A 15,000-nucleotide genomic window follows, 5' to 3' on the forward strand; every position below is an offset into this window, starting at 1 on the left:
TCAATATTTATTGAAAATAAGGTAAGTGTTGGGATTGTTATCAAACGACTATCATTTAATATACCAAAAGTAATAAAGTAATTGAAATTAAAGCATATTATACAATATGGTATATTAATGAGTGTTTGAGAGAATCATAACATGAAAATAAAAATTTGAACGCATAAAACTTTGTTTTCAATATTTATTGAAAATAAGGTAAGTGTTGGGATTGTTATCAAACGACTATCATTTAATATACCAAAAGTAATAAAGTAATTGAAATTAAAGCATATTATACAATATGGTATATTAATGAGTGTTTGAGAGAATCATAACATGAAAATAAAAATTTGAACGTATAAAACTTTGTTTTCAATATTTATTGAAAATAAGGTAAGTGTTGGGATTGTTATCAAACGACTATCATTTAATATACCAAAAGTAATAAAGTAATTGAAATAAAAGCATATTATACAATATGGTATATTAATGAGTGTTTGAGAGAATCATAACATGAAAATAAAAATTTGAACGCATAAAACTTTGTTTTCAATATTTATTGAAAATAAGGTAAATGTTGGGATTGTTATCAAACGACTATCATTTAATATACCAAAGTAATAAAGTAATTGAATTAAAATCATATTATACAATATGGTATAATAGTATATCAAGTGTTTTAATAACATGAAAATAAAAATGTTAACCAAAATACTTTGCTTGCAATATTAAATGAAGAAGTAGTGAATTTTCATATAAGTATTAAATGTATAAAGTCTATGAAGTAATAAATTTTCATATAAGTAGTAAATATATAAAGTCTATGAAGTAATAAATTTTCATATAAGTATTAATTGCATAAAGTCTATGAAGTAATAAATTTTCATATAAGTACTAAATGTATAAAGTCTATGAAGTAATAAATTTTCATATAAGTATTAATTGTATAAAGTCTATGAAGTAATAAATTTTCATATAAGTATTAATTGTATAAAGTCTATGAAGTAATAAATTTTCATATAAGTATTAATTGTATAAAGTCTATGAAGTAATAAATTTTCATATAAGTACTAAATGTATAAAGTCTATGAAGTAATAAATTTTCATATAAGTAGTAAATATATAAAGTCTATGAAGTAATAAATTTTCATATAAGTATTAATTGCATAAAGTCTATGAAGTAGTGAATTTTCATATAAGTATTAAATGTATAAAGTCTATGAAGTAATAAATTTTCATATAAGTAGTAAATATATAAAGTCTATGAAGTAATAAATTTTCATATAAGTATTAATTGTATAAAGTCTATGAAGTAATAAATTTTCATATAAGTATTAACTGTATAAAGTCTATGAAGTAATAAATTTTCATATAAGTATTAATTGTATAAAGTCTATGAAGTAATAAATTTTCATATAAGTACTAAATGTATAAAGTCTATGAAGTAATAAATTTTCATATAAGTAGTAAATATATAAAGTCTATGAAGTAATAAATTTTCATATAAGTATTAATTGCATAAAGTCTATGAAGTAATAAATTTTCATATAAGTACTAAATGTATAAAGTCTATGAAGTAATAAATTTTCATATAAGTAGTAAATATATAAAGTCTATGAAGTAATAAATTTTCATATAAGTATTAATTGTATAAAGTCTATGAAGTAATAAATTTTCATATAAGTATTAATTGTATAAAGTCTATGAAGTAATAAATTTTCATATAAGTATTAAATGTATAAAGTCTATGAAGTAATAAATTTTTATATAAGTATAAAAAATATAAAGTCTATGAAGTAATGAATTTTCATATAAGTATTAATTGTATAAAGTCTATGAAGTAATAAATTTTCATATGAGTATTAAATGTATAAAGTCTATGAAGTAAAATATAAAGTCTATGAAGTAATAAATTTTCATATAAGTAGTAAATATATAAAGTCTATGAAGTAATAAATTTTCATATAAGTATTAATTGTATAAAGTCTATGAAGTAATAAATTTTCATATAAGTATTAATTGTATAAAGTCTATGAAGTAATAAATTTTCATATAAGTATTAATTGTATAAAGTCTATGAAGTAATAAATTTTCATATAAGTATTAATTGTATAAAGTCTATGAAGTAATAAATTTTCATATAAGTACTAAATGTATAAAGTCTATGAAGTAATAAATTTTCATATAAGTAGTAAATATATAAAGTCTATGAAGTAATAAATTTTCATATAAGTATTAATTGCATAAAGTCTATGAAGTAATAAATTTTCATATAAGTACTAAATGTATAAAGTCTATGAAGTAATAAATTTTCATATAAGTAGTAAATATATAAAGTCTATGAAGTAATAAATTTTCATATAAGTATTAATTGTATAAAGTCTATGAAGTAATAAATTTTCATATAAGTATTAATTGTATAAAGTCTATGAAGTAATAAATTTTCATATAAGTATTAATTGTATAAAGTCTATGAAGTAATAAATTTTCATATAAATATTAATTGTATAAAGTCTATGAAGTAATAAATTTTCATATAAGTACTAAATGTATAAAATCTATGAAGTAATAAATTTTCATATAAGTAGTAAATATATAAAGTCTATGAAGTAATAAATTTTCATATAAGTATTAAATGTATAAAGTCTATGAAGTAAAATATAAAGTCTATGAAGTAATAAATTTTTATATAAGTATAAAAAATATAAAGTCTATGAAGTAATGAATTTTCATATAAGTATTAATTGTATAAAGTCTATGAAGTAATAAATTTTCATATAAGTATTAAATGTATAAAATCTATGAAGTAATAAATTTTCATATAAGTATTAATTGTATAAAGTCTATGAAGTAATAAATTTTCATATAAGTATTAATTGTATAAAGTCTATGAAGTAATAAATTTTCATATAAGTATTAATTGTATAAAGTCTATGAAGTAATAAATTTTCATATAAGTACTAAATGTATAAAGTCTATGAAGTAATAAATTTTCATATAAGTAGTAAATATATAAAGTCTATGAAGTAATAAATTTTCATATAAGTATTAATTGTATAAAGTCTATGAAGTAATAAATTTTCATATAAGTATTAATTGTATAAAGTCTATGAAGTAATAAATTTTCATATAAGTATTAATTGTATAAAGTCTATGAAGTAATAAATTTTCATATAAGTACTAAATGTATAAAGTCTATGAAGTAATAAATTTTCATATAAGTAGTAAATATATAAAGTCTATGAAGTAATAAATTTTCATATAAGTATTAAATGTATAAAGTCTATGAAGTAAAATATAAAGTCTATGAAGTAATAAATTTTTATATAAGTATAAAAAATATAAAGTCTATGAAGTAATGAATTTTCATATAAGTATTAAATGTATAAAGTCTATGAAGTAATAAATTTTCATATAAGTATTAATTGTATAAAGTCTATGAAGTAATAAATTTTCATATAAGTATTAATTGTATAAAGTCTATGAAGTAATAAATTTTCATATAAGTATTAATTGTATAAAGTCTATGAAGTAATAAATTTTCATATAAGTAGTAAATATATAAAATCTATGAAGTAATAAATTTTCATATAAGTATTAAATGTATAAAGTCTATGAAGTAAAATATAAAGTCTATGAAGTAATAAATTTTTATATAAGTATAAAAAATATAAAGTCTATGAAGTAATGAATTTTCATATAAGTATTAAATGTATAAAGTCTATGAAGTAATAAATTTTCATATAAGTATTAATTGTATAAAGTCTATGAAGTAATAAATTTTCATATAAGTATTAATTGTATAAAGTCTATGAAGTAATAAATTTTCATATAAGTATTAATTGTATAAAGTCTATGAAGTAATAAATTTTCATATAAGTATTAATTGTATAAAGTCTATGAAGTAATAAATTTTCATATAAGTAGTAAATATATAAAGTCTATGAAGTAATAAATTTTCATATGAGTATTAAATGTATAAAGTCTATGAAGTAAAATATAAAGTCTATGAAGTAATAAATTTTTATATAAGTATAAAAAATATAAAGTCTATGAAGTAATGAATTTTCATATAAGTATTAAATGTATAAAGTCTATGAAGTAATAAATTTTCATATAAGTATTAAATGTATAAAGTCTATGAAGTAATAAATTTTCATATAAGTATTAAATATGAAGTCATACAAGTTAAAAATTTAAAAAAAAAATCGATTGTAAAAATACTTTTGATGTTATTAGTTGTATTATGACCATGACGATATTTGAAAATGATATAAATTACCCACGTATATATGAGTTTTTAAATTTTAAATAGGTTAAAAGAATTTTTCCATATATTTTCGGGTTGGTAACGTCAACATGGGAGAGAACATTTATAACAAATTTGCACAAATCTGCTCAAATTGACATATACTGAAATAGTACTTATATGAAAATTTATTACTTCATAGACTTTATACATTTAGTACTTATATGAAAATTTTTTACTGCTAGGAAATGTATTATACTTTTATATATTTGAATTCCTTATGTTAGTTTATTAGTAAGAAATTGTTTTTAAATACTTATAAGTATGAATATTACTATACTTATATGATTTATGTATTTAGTACTTGTATGAAAATTTTCATACTTGTATGACTTTATTTACTTAGTATTTATATGGAAATATTTTTTACTTTATATGTATTTTTAAGTAAATATGAAAATGAAAGTTGATTTTGTGTGCCTTTTTATTCCTGGTTTTTATACAGTTAGTTTAAATAGAAATAGATTTTGTTTTATACAAAACTCTATATTCTGTACTAACATATTGTATATAATGAGCGTTTTTTATTCCTGGTTTTTATACAGTTAGTTTAAATAGAAATAGATTTTGTTTTATACAAAACTCTATATTCTGTACTAACATATTGTATATAATGAGCGTTTTTTATTCCTGGTTTTTATACAGTTAGTTTAAATAGAAATAGATTTTGTTTTATACAAAACTCTATATTCTGTACTAACATATTGTATATAATGAGCGTTTTTTATTCCTGGTTTCCTACAGTTAGTTTAAATAGAAATAGATTTTGTTTTATACAAAAACATAAAAAATCTATTATTCTATACTAACATATTGTAGAAATAAATATTAAACAATATTTTAGTTTTATTTGTGAGCTATTCTAATATTTACTCATAAAATATATGTGTAAAAGGATGGTTTTTAAATAAAATAAAATATTAATGTGTTGCACCCGAAAATACTTTTTATCATATATTTATTATTGAAATAAATATAATAGAATTTGAAATTATTAATTTCAAATCAAGAAAAAAATGTATATACTCTTAAAAAAAGGTATATATATTACTATATGCATTGAAATAAAGTAAAATGTATAGAATGATATTTGAAAATTTTGCCAATATAAGAAGAAATATCGTTCTTACATAATAATTAAATAATAATATGTATAGAGAACGAAAATTCTTTTCACGATACCAAAACAAAAATTAAAAAAATCCATTACAAAATCACACAATAGAAATGAAATATAATGAAAAAAAATATAATAAAGAAAGAAACATAGAAAAATTGTTGTGTATATTGTAAATGTTTTTATGTTTTGTGTATTTGTGTATAATTTTCAAATAAGAAAATATCATTTTAAACTTTTATATAATATAAAAAATATATATTATTCTGGTTGATCCTGCCAGTAGTTATATGCTTGTCTCAAAGATTAAGCCATGCATGTCTAAGTACAAACAAATTAAAAGTGAAACCGCAAAAGGCTCATTATATCAGTTATGGTTCCATAGATCGTTAACAGTTACTTGGATAACTGTGGTAATTCTAGAGCTAATACATGCAAAATAAACACGGACCTTTTGGAACGTGTGCTTTTATTAGGCTAAAACCAAGCGATTATTCGATCGTTATATTGGTTGAACTCTAGATAACTTGCAGATCGTATGGTCTCGTACCGACGACAGATCTTTCAAATGTCTGCCCTATCAACTTTTGATGGTAGTATCTAGGACTACCATGGTTGCAACGGGTAACGGGGAATCAGGGTTCGATTCCGGAGAGGGAGCCTGAGAAACGGCTACCACATCTAAGGAAGGCAGCAGGCGCGTAAATTACCCACTCCCAGTTCGGGGAGGTAGTGACGAAAAATAACAATACAGGACTCATATCCGAGGCCCTGTAATTGGAATGAGTACACTTTAAATCCTTTAACAAGGACCTATTGGAGGGCAAGTCTGGTGCCAGCAGCCGCGGTAATTCCAGCTCCAATAGCGTATATTAAAGTTGTTGCGGTTAAAACGTTCGTAGTTGAATTTGTGCTTCATACGGGTAGTACAACTATAATTGTGGTATGTACATTACCTTATGTATGTAAGCGTATTACCGGTGGAGTTCTTATATATAATTAATACAATGTATTTTTTATATAACCTCCTATTTAAACCTGCTTCAGTGCTCTTCATCGAGTGTTGTTGTGGGCCGGTACAATTACTTTGAACAAATTAGAGTGCTTAAAGCAGGCTCCAAATGCCTGAATATTTTGTGCATGGAATAATGAAATAAGACCTCTGTTCTACTTTCATTGGTTTTTAGATCAAGAGGTAATGATTAATAGAAGCAGTTTGGGGGCATTAGTATTACGACGCGAGAGGTGAAATTCTTGGACCGTCGTAAGACTAACTTAAGCGAAAGCATTTGCCAAAGATGTTTTCATTAATCAAGAACGAAAGTTAGAGGTTCGAAGGCGATCAGATACCGCCCTAGTTCTAACCATAAACGATGCCAGCTAGCAATTGGGTGTAGCTACTACTATGGCTCTCTCAGTCGCTTCCCGGGAAACCAAAGCTTTTGGGCTCCGGGGGAAGTATGGTTGCAAAGCTGAAACTTAAAGGAATTGACGGAAGGGCACCACCAGGAGTGGAGCCTGCGGCTTAATTTGACTCAACACGGGAAAACTTACCAGGTCCGAACATAAGCGTGTAAGACAGATTGATAGCTCTTTCTCGAATCTATGGGTGGTGGTGCATGGCCGTTCTTAGTTCGTGGAGTGATTTGTCTGGTTAATTCCGATAACGAACGAGACTCAAATATATTAAATAGATGCTTTCAGGATTATGGTGTTGAAGCTTATATAGCCTTCATTCATGCGTTCATCTTGAATGTACAAGTGTTTGAATGTGTTTATATAAGTGGAGTCGTACCTGTTGGTTTGTCCCATTATAAGGACACTAGCTTCTTAAATGGACAAATTGCGTCTAGCAGTAACGAGATTGAGCAATAACAGGTCTGTGATGCCCTTAGATGTCCTGGGCTGCACGCGCGCTACAATGAAAGTATCAACGTGTATTTCCTAGACCGAGAGGTCCGGGTAAACCGCTGAACCACTTTCATGCTTGGGATTGTGAACTGAAACTGTTCACATGAACTTGGAATTCCCAGTAAGTGTGAGTCATTAACTCGCATTGATTACGTCCCTGCCCTTTGTACACACCGCCCGTCGCTACTACCGATTGAATTATTTAGTGAGGTCTCCGGACGTGATCACTGTGACGCCTTGTGTTTCACGGTTGTTTCGCAAAAGTTGACCGAACTTGATTATTTAGAGGAAGTAAAAGTCGTAACAAGGTTTCCGTAGGTGAACCTGCGGAAGGATCATTATTGTGTTCCTATCCGAAAAGAAAAAAAAATAATTATATAAAAACAAAATAAAAAAAAAGAATAAAAAAGAAAAAAAAGTTTTCTTTTTGTTCTTTTCATTCAAAATGTTTTGAATTATACAATGTTTTGAATGTTTTTCTGTTTTTTTTTTTTTTTTAACTCCTTGTAATGCATTATGACAATATATATTATATTGTGAACTTCGCATACATTGTATTTGAACGCAATAAAAAAACCTTTAAACATATAGCTGTACTTATTATTTATATAGAAAATAATATTTAATTGTGATATTTATATAAAATATTATAAATGATAAGTTAACTTGTTCACATTAACGTGTGTAATACCTTTTTTTTATGGTATTTTCTATTTGTGATTAAAAACATGTTGAAAAATTTAAAAAAAGAAAACGCACAAATAGAGAAGAAAATAATATATAAAAGGTATTACTGTTTTTGTTGACCTAAGACATGCGCAGCTGCAAATGTTTGGGTTTAAAATTACAATTTATTGAAAGATGTTTTAAACTTATGTATTAAAAATTTATTATTGATTAATTATTAATACTTTCAATAAATTAAAATTCTTTGACTTTGAATTAAAAAAATACAAAAAAATTATCACTCTAAGCGGTGGATCACTCGGCTCATGGGTCGATGAAGAACGCAGCAAACTGTGCGTCATCGTGTGAACTGCAGGACACATGAACATCGACATTTTGAACGCATATTGCGGTCCATGCTGTTATGTACTTTAATTAATTTTAAAGTGCTGCTTGGACTACATATGGTTGAGGGTTGTAAGACTATGCTAAATTAGTTGCTTATTCTTTTAGTCAATTAATAGAATTTAAGCATATGGCATATTATTGGATTGTATTTTTCAATCCATAATATTAATAGCATAAAAAGAAATATAGAAAATATATTCTTGAATACCTCATATTTGAACGAAAATTTATGATAAATGAGAATCTTAGTATTCCCATAAAAGAAAAAATTTTCAACATTATTTAAATTATATTAAATAATACATAAGAGGAATGTCTAGCATAAAATAAATTTTTATTCTAGAATTAATTCACTCTATTGTATTGAGAAAAATTTATAATAAAAAAAAATATATGATATGTGGAGGAATAATGTTGTTAATTTTATTAATTATTATATTATGAATTTTAAAAAGGGATGAAAAGATTGAATAATATTGAGTAATCAAGATATAAAAATATATTTCTTTAAAATAGCAAATAGCAAAAAAATTAAATAAAAATAAACAAATCAATCTAAAATATATTTTATACAACCTCAACTCATATGGGACTACCCCCTGAATTTAAGCATATTAATGAGGGGAGGAAAAGAAACTAACAAGGATTTTCTTAGTAGCGGCGAGCGAAAAGAAAATAGTTCAGCACTAAGTCACTTTGTCTATATGGCAAATGTGAGATGCAGTGTATGGAATATCTTAATATCTAGTATGAGAAATTAACGATTTAAGTCCTTCTTAAATGAGGCCATTTACCCATAGAGGGTGCCAGGCCCGTATAACGTTAATGATTACTAGAAAGATATTTCCAAAGAGTCGTGTTGCTTGATAGTGCAGCACTAAGTGGGTGGTAAACTCCATCTAAAACTAAATATAACCATGAGACCGATAGTAAACAAGTACCGTGAGGGAAAGTTGAAAAGAACTCTGAATGGAGAGTTAAATAGTACGTGAAACTGCTTAGAGGTTAAGCCCGATGAACCTGAATATCCATTATGAAAAATTCATCATTATAACTGTAGTATTTAATTTTAAATATTATAGTAATAGTGTGCATTTTTTTCATATAAGGACATTGTAATCTATTAACATAATAAAATATTTATCAAAAGATCATTGGTTTTTAAGTTTATTCAAATTAATTTGCTTTTAGCTTATTAACATAGAATAATTACTGATGATTTGATAAAGTGTTGATAGATTTTATTATATATAATGCTAAAATTCTTTTGAATTTTACAATAATATTATTATCATTGATTTTAATATTAATTGTATGCATTTATATGATTAACAATGCGAAAGATTCAGGATACCTTCGGGACCCGTCTTGAAACACGGACCAAGGAGTCTAACATATGTGCAAGTCATTGGGTTATATTAAACCTAATGGCGAAATTAACTTAACTGTATTAATAATGGGATTAATTTTTAATGTATTACATTATTAATTCAATCCCGGGGCGTTCCATATAGTTATGTATAATGATAATTTATTATTATTTATACCTCTAACTGGAGCGTACCTTGAGCATATATGCTGTGACCCGAAAGATGGTGAACTATACTTGATCAGGTTGAAGTCAGGGGAAACCCTGATGGAAGACCGAAACAGTTCTGACGTGCAAATCGATTGTCAGAATTGAGTATAGGGGCGAAAGACCAATCGAACCATCTAGTAGCTGGTTCCCTCCGAAGTTTCCCTCAGGATAGCTGGTGCATTTAAAAATTATGTAAAATAATCTTATCTGGTAAAGCGAATGATTAGAGGCCTTAGGGTCGAAACGACCTTAACCTATTCTCAAACTTTAAATGGGTAAGAACCTCACCTTTCTTGATATGAAGGTTGAGGTTATGATATAATGTGCCCAGTGGGCCACTTTTGGTAAGCAGAACTGGCGCTGTGGGATGAACCAAACGTAATGTTACGGTGCCTAAATTAACAACTCATGCAGATACCATGAAAGGCGTTGGTTGCTTAAAACAGCAGGACGGTGGACATGGAAGTCGTAATCCGCTAAGGAGTGTGTAACAACTCACCTGCCGAAGCAACTAGCCCTTAAAATGGATGGCGCTTAAGTTGTATACCTATACATTACCGCTAAAGTACATGATTTATAATACAATTTCGGTTGGATTATAAATTTTGAAACTTTAGTGAGTAGGAGGGTACAATGGTGTGCTTAGAAGTGTTTGGCGTAAGCCTGCATGGAGCCGCTATTGGTACAGATCTTGGTGGTAGTAGCAAATAATCGAATGAGACCTTGGAGGACTGAAGTGGAGAAGGGTTTCGTGTGAACAGTGGTTGATCACGAGTTAGTCGGTCCTAAGTTCAAGGCGAAAGCCGAAAATTTTCAAGTTTTAATGAAATGAAATGAATGAATTTTTATTCCATAGTAATTAAACACTTGAATAATTTTGAACGAAAGGGAATACGGTTCCAATTCCGTAACCTGTTGAGTATCCGTTTGTTATTAAAAATGGGCCTTGTGCTCATCCTGGCAACAGGAACGACCATAAAGAAGCCGTCGAGAGGTATCGGAAGAGTTTTCTTTTCTGTTTTATAGTCGTACTACCATGGAAGTCTTTCGAAGAGAGATATGGTAGATATGGTAGATGGACTAGAAGAGCATGACATTTACTGTTGTGTCGATTTTTTCTCCTCGGACCTTGAAAATTTATGGTGGGGTTACGCAAACTTCTCAACAGGCCGTACCAATATCCGCAGCTGGTCTCCAAGGTGAAGAGTCTCTAGTCGATAGAATAATGTAGGTAAGGGAAGTCGGCAAATTAGATCCGTAACTTCGGGATAAGGATTGGCTCTGAAGATTGAGATAGTCGGGCTTGATTGGGAAGCAATACCATGGTTTATGTACTCGTTCTGGGTAAATAGAGAATTTCGATTCTTGTTCCCCGGATAGTAGTTACGTAGCCAATTGTGGAACTTTCTTGCTAAAATTTCTAAAGGATTTATTATTGTATAGATACTTTTTAAATTATAACGATTATCAATTAACAATCAATTCAGAACTGGCACGGACTTGGGGAATCCGACTGTCTAATTAAAACAAAGCATTGTGATGGCCCTAACGGGTGTTGACACAATGTGATTTCTGCCCAGTGCTCTGAATGTCAAAGTGAAGAAATTCAAGTAAGCGCGGGTAAACGGCGGGAGTAACTATGACTCTCTTAAGGTAGCCAAATGCCTCGTCATCTAATTAGTGACGCGCATGAATGGATTAACGAGATTCCCTCTGTCCCTATCTACTCGATTCGTTGTTTGGATTCCGACGCGAATAGACGTGCGTGCGCATCGTTGTGATTAGTAATTTTCGGTGATTTTTCGGTATTTTCTTTTGAGCGATATTTGTTTACGCGTTAGCATAAGCACCGTTGCTTGTCGAGTGTGTGAAATTGTTGCTACAATTTCTTGCGGAATTTCGCTTTGTGCGAGTATTCGCGTTTTGTTGTTAGTGCTCGGGTACGTGACCGCGAGTGTGTTTTTTTCGTGCAAGGGCACAATTGGCGCGTTTTTTGGGCATTTTTCGGTGGAATAGCGGTAAGTACATATTTTTTAATATTGTGTACAGTACCTTAGGTGCTACCGCAACGTGGTCGTTCACGTTGTTGTTGGTGGGGGACTTTTTGCATAGCCCCAGTTTAGTGCCGTATTGTTGGTATTCTTTGCCGGCAGAGTCGCCTATTTGGAGTGTTGTGTTGGGCATCTGGTGTTCAGTTGGCCAGTTTCAGCAGGTTCTGAGCAGGATTGCTCAAAAGGTACCAGCGTCTGTCCAGTGCTGAAGTGAGTGTACCGTGTGCAGACAAACGGTCGTAGCAGTGTGCGTTTAACCCACGGATCGGTTCGGTCCAGCGCCACATCGGTCGACTCGCGGCCGTTACGGGGACATTGATCCGTCCGGCGGTCAATTTGAGTGACCTCTGTCCAGGCCTTTTGGCTGGAGTTGTGGGCTGTACCCTAGCGAGAACGCATTAATCGTCCGCTTGGGTCGTCGCTGCTATAGAGCGGGTCTGCGCTAGAGATACTTTCTCCAGCGCGTTCAGTTGCACGTACTTGGCGAGCGGCTGTTTTCGGCATCTGTTGAACTAGTGCCATCTGCGTCAGTGGTAAGTTCGGCGGATCAGCCTACCAAAGGGCGTCCGAAGGCAAGAATGCCTCCACCACGGAGGAGGAGGGTTAAATCCCTCGCTGGGAGTGAGGAGTCCGGTCCATCGGTGGTAACGGTGGACACATCGGGAGACGAGGCGGTGAGGCCATCGGTGAGGTCCCCGCCACGGCGGAAGGCGCGTTTGGGGTCGCCGGCAGAAACGGGGGGTGATGAGGGCGGGAGCGGTAGTGGTAGCGGTTGCGATAACGGTGACACCGCTGAAAAAGCGGCTGTTCACCCCGCAAAGTCGGGCGAGGGCGAAGTGGGTGTTGCGAGCGTTGATACGTGTGCGAAGAAAACGGGCGCTAGCAAAACAAGCGCGAGCAAGGGCGGCGCGAGCAACCGTGGTGGTCTTAAGGGGGGTGTTGTTGTCGGGGGTGGTGCGGTTAGCCATGTCGCGGCTATTAAGAAAATTTCGGCGGAGCTCAGCGAAGTAGTTTTTGGGGCCGAAAATTTCGCTATAGGGACCGCGAAGGGGCTGATGGAGCTTGCCTCGAAATACGAGGCACTTCTGATGACGGTAGTAACCGAGAATGCCCATCTTCGTGGTCAAGTTGACGCCCTTAGAGGAGGCTGTGGAGGACACTCCTCGCCACCGAGCAGGTCAATGCCGGCTCCATCGGCACCGATGCCTCCGCCCCCAGCACCTGTACTGGAGGCGATTGCACCGGTGGCGCAGAGGCCTGTTGAGACCTGGTCCGTTGTGGTTAGGAGTAAGGGGCCTGCAGCTTCCTCTGAGGAAGTGATTAAAAAAGTAGTTAAGGAGGTGGGTCCTTCCCTGGGGGTAAGGATCCACGAGGTTAGGCCAATTAAGGGTGGTGGGGCGGTTATCCGCACTCCCTCTGTTTTAGAGAGGGAGAAAGTTGCGATGAACGCGAAATTCGGGGAGGTGGGGTTGGACGTGACTGTCAACCGGAAGTTGGGTCCTCGGGTTGTAGTCCAGGGGGTTCACACGGAGATCTCCCATGATGAGTTCATGGAAGAGTTACTCCGGCTGAACCTTCAGGATTTCAGCCCGGCGTCCCAGAGGTCAGATGTGAGGATGGTCAGTCGTCCCTGGAAGGTGGCCCCTGATGGTAGCACCAATGTCGTCCTTGAGGGTACGGACAAAATGATGTCCGCCCTCTTGGAGGCTGGTAGGTGCTACATAAAGTGGTTCTCCTTCCGGGTGCGACCGGATAGCCCCGTTGCTGGCTGCTTCCGGTGTATGAGTTTCGACCATAGGGTGGCTGTGTGTAGGGCCAAATCAGATGTCTGCCGGAGGTGCGGTCAGGAAGGCCACAGAGCTGCCAGTTGCGTCAATGCACTCCATTGCCGCAACTGCGCATTCAAGGGTAGACCAGCTGGGCATCTTATGATGTCCGCTGTCTGCCCGATATACTGTGGCATTGTTGAGCGCGCCCTCGCCAGACACTGATGGGGGGGATTATACAGTTAAACTGCCAGGGGGCGTATGCCGTAATGTGTGAATTGGGGGGGTGTATGGCTGAGGGGAGGTGCGGCATTGCCTTACTCCAGGAGCCCTACGCCACCAATGGTGTGGTTCGGGGTCTTCCTGGTAGTTTCAAGGTCTTCACGGACCTTGGGGCTAATGCTGCAATTGTTGTGAGTGATCCCAACTACGATTGTGTAGTTGTGGATTCCTCACAACTGGGTGTATGTGTCGCGATAGAGGGGGAGTTCGGTAGGCTGATTGTAGCTAGTTTGTACTGCAAATTTAGCGAGCCCCTAGAGCCCTACCTGGGCTACATGGATAAGCTACTACTACTTGCGAGTAGTAGCCCATTTATCCTAGGGCTGGATGCGAATGCCTCGTCTTCGATGTGGTTTAGTAAGGTATCCCGGCATTCGTCTGGATATCAAAGCCACAGTCGAGGCGAGGCATTAAGTGAATGGGTGGTGGCTAAAAACCTCCACATTGTGAATGAGCCGAGTGAATGGTACACGTTTGATGGGCCTGGGGGCGTGAGTGACATTGACGTGACGCTTATGAATCAGGCAGCAGATAGGGCGTTCGTAGCTAGATGGGAGGTTAAGGGAGGGTGGGGATTGAGTGATCATAATTTGATCCAAATTATGGTTACTCCCAAATCCCCTCCCTCGCTGTATGAGAGTCCATTGCGGCGATGGCGTACCTCTGGTATCGACTGGAACCAATATGGACGATCTGTCAGGGAAGCGGTATTGGGTATACCGCTTAGAGCGTTTGAGGATTTGGGGGTTGATGAGCAGGTTGCTCGTCTTTATGAGGAAGTGTGGGGGGTTAATGATAGGGTACTTAGAAAGTGTGAAAGTTTTATCGTTAGGAAAATTAAGTGGTGGACGCGTGAGTTAACCTTGAAGAGGAGGACTGTCAGGCGATTGAGGCGAAAGTTTCAACGCGCTCGACGGTCCGATTCTGAC

General features: G+C 33.0%; 1 protein-coding gene, 2 non-coding genes and 1 pseudogene across 3 annotated transcripts in view; all 4 read left to right on the forward strand.

Annotated features, from left to right (window-relative positions):
- The first annotated feature begins 5,671 nt into the window (after window positions 1–5,671).
- LOC138858621 (small subunit ribosomal RNA) lies at window positions 5,672–7,660 on the forward strand. The gene has a single exon (XR_011397673.1). It is a non-coding gene; the product is annotated as a small subunit ribosomal RNA (ribosomal RNA).
- Window positions 7,661–8,284: 624 nt separating this feature from the next.
- On the forward strand, window positions 8,285–8,463 carry LOC138858614 (5.8S ribosomal RNA). Its single transcript, XR_011397666.1, has one exon. It is a non-coding gene; the product is annotated as a 5.8S ribosomal RNA (ribosomal RNA).
- A 502-nt stretch (window positions 8,464–8,965) lies between these two features.
- LOC138858588 (large subunit ribosomal RNA) lies at window positions 8,966–11,748 on the forward strand (annotated as a pseudogene).
- Window positions 11,749–12,601: 853 nt separating this feature from the next.
- The window catches only part of LOC138858516 (uncharacterized), a 40,553-nt gene continuing 38,154 nt past the window's right edge, over window positions 12,602–15,000 (forward strand). The window contains exon 1 of the mRNA XM_070112817.1: window positions 12,602–12,982. Within this exon, the coding sequence (XP_069968918.1) occupies window positions 12,602–12,982 (381 nt within the window). The remainder of the gene's footprint in view (window positions 12,983–15,000) is intronic.

Source organism: Bactrocera oleae, unplaced genomic scaffold (assembly GCF_042242935.1).
Source record: "Bactrocera oleae isolate idBacOlea1 unplaced genomic scaffold, idBacOlea1 ctg00000010.1, whole genome shotgun sequence".
In the NCBI taxonomy this organism is placed as follows: domain Eukaryota; kingdom Metazoa; phylum Arthropoda; class Insecta; order Diptera; family Tephritidae; genus Bactrocera; species Bactrocera oleae.